Below are 3117 nucleotides of genomic sequence, written 5' to 3' on the forward strand. Positions count from 1 at the left end.
TTTTTTTTTTTTATAATTTTTAATTCCTCAAATATCAAAATCGGTATTGGTCTTAAAAATCCTGTATCGGTCAGGCTCTATATTTAAGTATGATTGTATGTTTCCTCCTTGTGTTTACTGTGATATGTGTCCTTGTAGATGGATTGAGGCCTGTCTGGACGAGGAGCTGCCCCCCACCACAGAGCTGGAGGAGGGGCTGAGGAACGGCGTCTATCTGGCCAAACTAGGCAACTTCTTTGCCCCGAACACCGTCTCCCTAAAGAAGATCTACGACCGCGAGCAGACGCGTTACAAGGTGAAAATTTTATTTATACATCATTGAAAGATGAAATTGTTTTTCACCTTTATTTAATCCTCAATCAAGAGCCAGGTGCTGAGAATGGGAGTCACAGATTTTATTATGTCTTATGGTGTTTGGGCAAACCACTGTATAGTTGCAAGCAATTCCACTTCCAGTATACATGTTCCATGTGATTTGAAAAAAACTTGTTGCTATGGAGGTTAAACTGGAAAGATTTAAAACCATCACCTGCTTGGAGTCTGACTTAGTAAAGTAAATAAATAAGTCTAATCTTCAGGACAATGAATAGCCATAGCAAGTCATAAAGAAATCAGGCCTTTAGTTCATGAGTAAAATATGAAAGTTTGGCTGGTGACCTGATGGCCATGTTGTTGAAAAGATCCTCCTTTTGGAACCATGAATATCCACATAAGTATTTTTTGAGATATCTTGCTCTCCAACCATGTTAACCTTTTGATACTTCCATTAGCTGGTCAAAAACCGTCACAGCAGGTTTTCCGAAATGCCAAACAATCAAGATAAAATCACAATTTATAGAACAAGAATGACTAATATTAAAAATACATGATGTATCAAAAGGCAAAAATGGTTAAGATGAAGCATTGTGGGCGTTGCCCCTAAAATGAAACTACACGCTCCTTGCACTGCTATCATAACACAGCCATCATTTGTCTAGCTTTTGTAAAAGCAGGAAGTATCAATCAAATGCTCTAAATATTTCACATATTTAGAGCATATTTAGAGAAATATTTCATGGTTTTCTTCAAAGTAAGGCCAGTGTGTCACATTCAGTGTGCATTTACCCGCTTTGTGTTGTATCCTGGCGGTTGATTGAAGTTCAGTTTTTAGCTCTCGGTGTGAATGAGGCTGCATGCGAGTCTTTAAGTTTGTTGTGTCCTGATGTTTGGTTTCTCTCTTACAGGCGACGGGTCTCCATTTCAGACACACAGACAATGTCATCCAGTGGCTCAACGCCATGACCGAGAAGGGTCTGCCAAAGGTGAGCATGGCTCGCATCCGTCTGTGTCTCTCAGGCACATGCATACATACACCAATACTATCTTTTATATGCAAACATACCTACAATTGGACTTAGAGTCGTAGTAGAGTTAAACTTCATTTTATTAGAGATTAGGTGTCATATTTGTAAATGATTTCCAGCCACTAAACATATGATGTACATGTCTCCCTGCTTTGAAGAAGGTTTTGCGTGATTACATTTACATTTAGGTCATTAATTGCAACATTGTTTAAATAATATTCAGTGTTAATGTTACATAAAGCTTACCATTTGGTTTTAGATTGATTTCCCTCATTAAAGGCATCAATTGGTGCCACTTAATTTCAGCACAGTATAAACAAGCAGAGACTTGCTCGATATCAAGAATCAGCCATGTGTTGAAAAATCGATCCTGAAAAATGCACAACATGTATGCAATCTGCAACATTTGCTTTAAAATACTGGATATTGGAGTTTTACACTGTAACGAATATACTTAATTGCTTTCTATGTTACTAGATTACCATTTTTATAAAACAATACATGACACCAAACAATGTTCAGAGGGATTGAGAAACAATCTTTCCAGCCAGTGCAAGTTGATTTTCATATTGTGGTAAAATGAAAAGAAGCCAGTGGATTTGGTAAATAGATTTGTAAACAACATGTTATGTAGTTAGTCAGTTCCATGTTCCTTTAACTACTCACCTAAAAAAAAAAATAAAAAAAAAAAGAGTAAACAGTAGCCTATTATGGTAAAAGTGCTTTTCTGAGAAGTTTCCACTCTTTCAATTCTGTGGAAACTCTGATACATGTCATTATGTTGGCATGATTTAAGCACCAGCCCAAAATATCACCAGTTGGCCGCTTCAACAGAAAATATAAGTAGCTGTCTTTAAAACTTCAATTTCAGTTGCACCACAAAGACAATGTCAAGGCGTGTCCACATTTATATTATCTAACCCCGTTTGAGCTAATATCCTCAATCACTCTTGCACACATGCTGCAACATGCTAGCATGCTAGCATAGACCTGCTGAAAGTGCTGCTCTGATTGACTCATTTCCCTGGTTGTGTTTCAGATATTCTACCCTGAAACCACAGACATATATGACAGAAAGAACATGCCACGCTGCATCTACTGTATACATGCGCTCAGGTACGCTCCCTCTGTTTGTTTCTCTTTCTTTGTCTGATTTGCCGTGCAGCATGTAATTCAGTAATGAAGCACTGAAGTTAAACACCATTAGATCACTGGTTAGATTATTTTGCTGAATTGTTATAACAAACTGAAAACCCTATAATCACCTTGTTGGTGTCAGCAAACAGATATTTAATCTTAAATGTCTGTTATAGAAATCTCATGTATTCCTCATTTAGTGGATTGTGAGTGAAATGATTCACTTGATGAGCTGTATATTCCCTGTGGCCTATGCATGTCTGTGGCCCGAGCATGTTTCAAGTCTGTGACATTTTTATGAGGTGAAAAGTGCAGTTTTTCAGCAGAGAGGCATTCAGTGGTACGAGGTATGTAGTGTTTGTTTTGTTAGAGCATTCCACTTCAGGTAAAATGGATGCAGGGGAAGCCAACCAGCAGAGCAGAGAGGCATGGTGTTAGTGTTGCCCATGTTCCAGCTGCAGGACTGTGCCAAACATGTAACACCCAGGAGCCACAGTACTGCAACAGAAGCATGCTCATTAACTGTTTTAAAGGGACATTGAGTGATTCTGCAGAAAGATTGTTGATTGGACTAAACTGCTAAACAAATACACCCCTCCCTTTAGTGCTCCCTTGGAACCCCCCCCCCCCCCCCCCC

General features: G+C 38.7%; 1 protein-coding gene across 1 annotated transcript in view; it reads left to right on the plus strand.

Annotated features, from left to right (window-relative positions):
• iqgap1 (IQ motif containing GTPase activating protein 1) overlaps nt 1-3117 on the plus strand; it is a 49046-nt gene that overhangs the window by 22578 nt on the left and 23351 nt on the right. Inside the window, exon 5 of the mRNA XM_046032204.1 lies at nt 2383-2459. Coding sequence (XP_045888160.1) covers nt 2383-2459 — 77 coding nt within the window. The remainder of the gene's footprint in view (nt 1-2382; nt 2460-3117) is intronic.

This window comes from Micropterus dolomieu, linkage group LG20 (genome assembly GCF_021292245.1).
Source record: "Micropterus dolomieu isolate WLL.071019.BEF.003 ecotype Adirondacks linkage group LG20, ASM2129224v1, whole genome shotgun sequence".
Classification (NCBI taxonomy): domain Eukaryota; kingdom Metazoa; phylum Chordata; class Actinopteri; order Centrarchiformes; family Centrarchidae; genus Micropterus; species Micropterus dolomieu.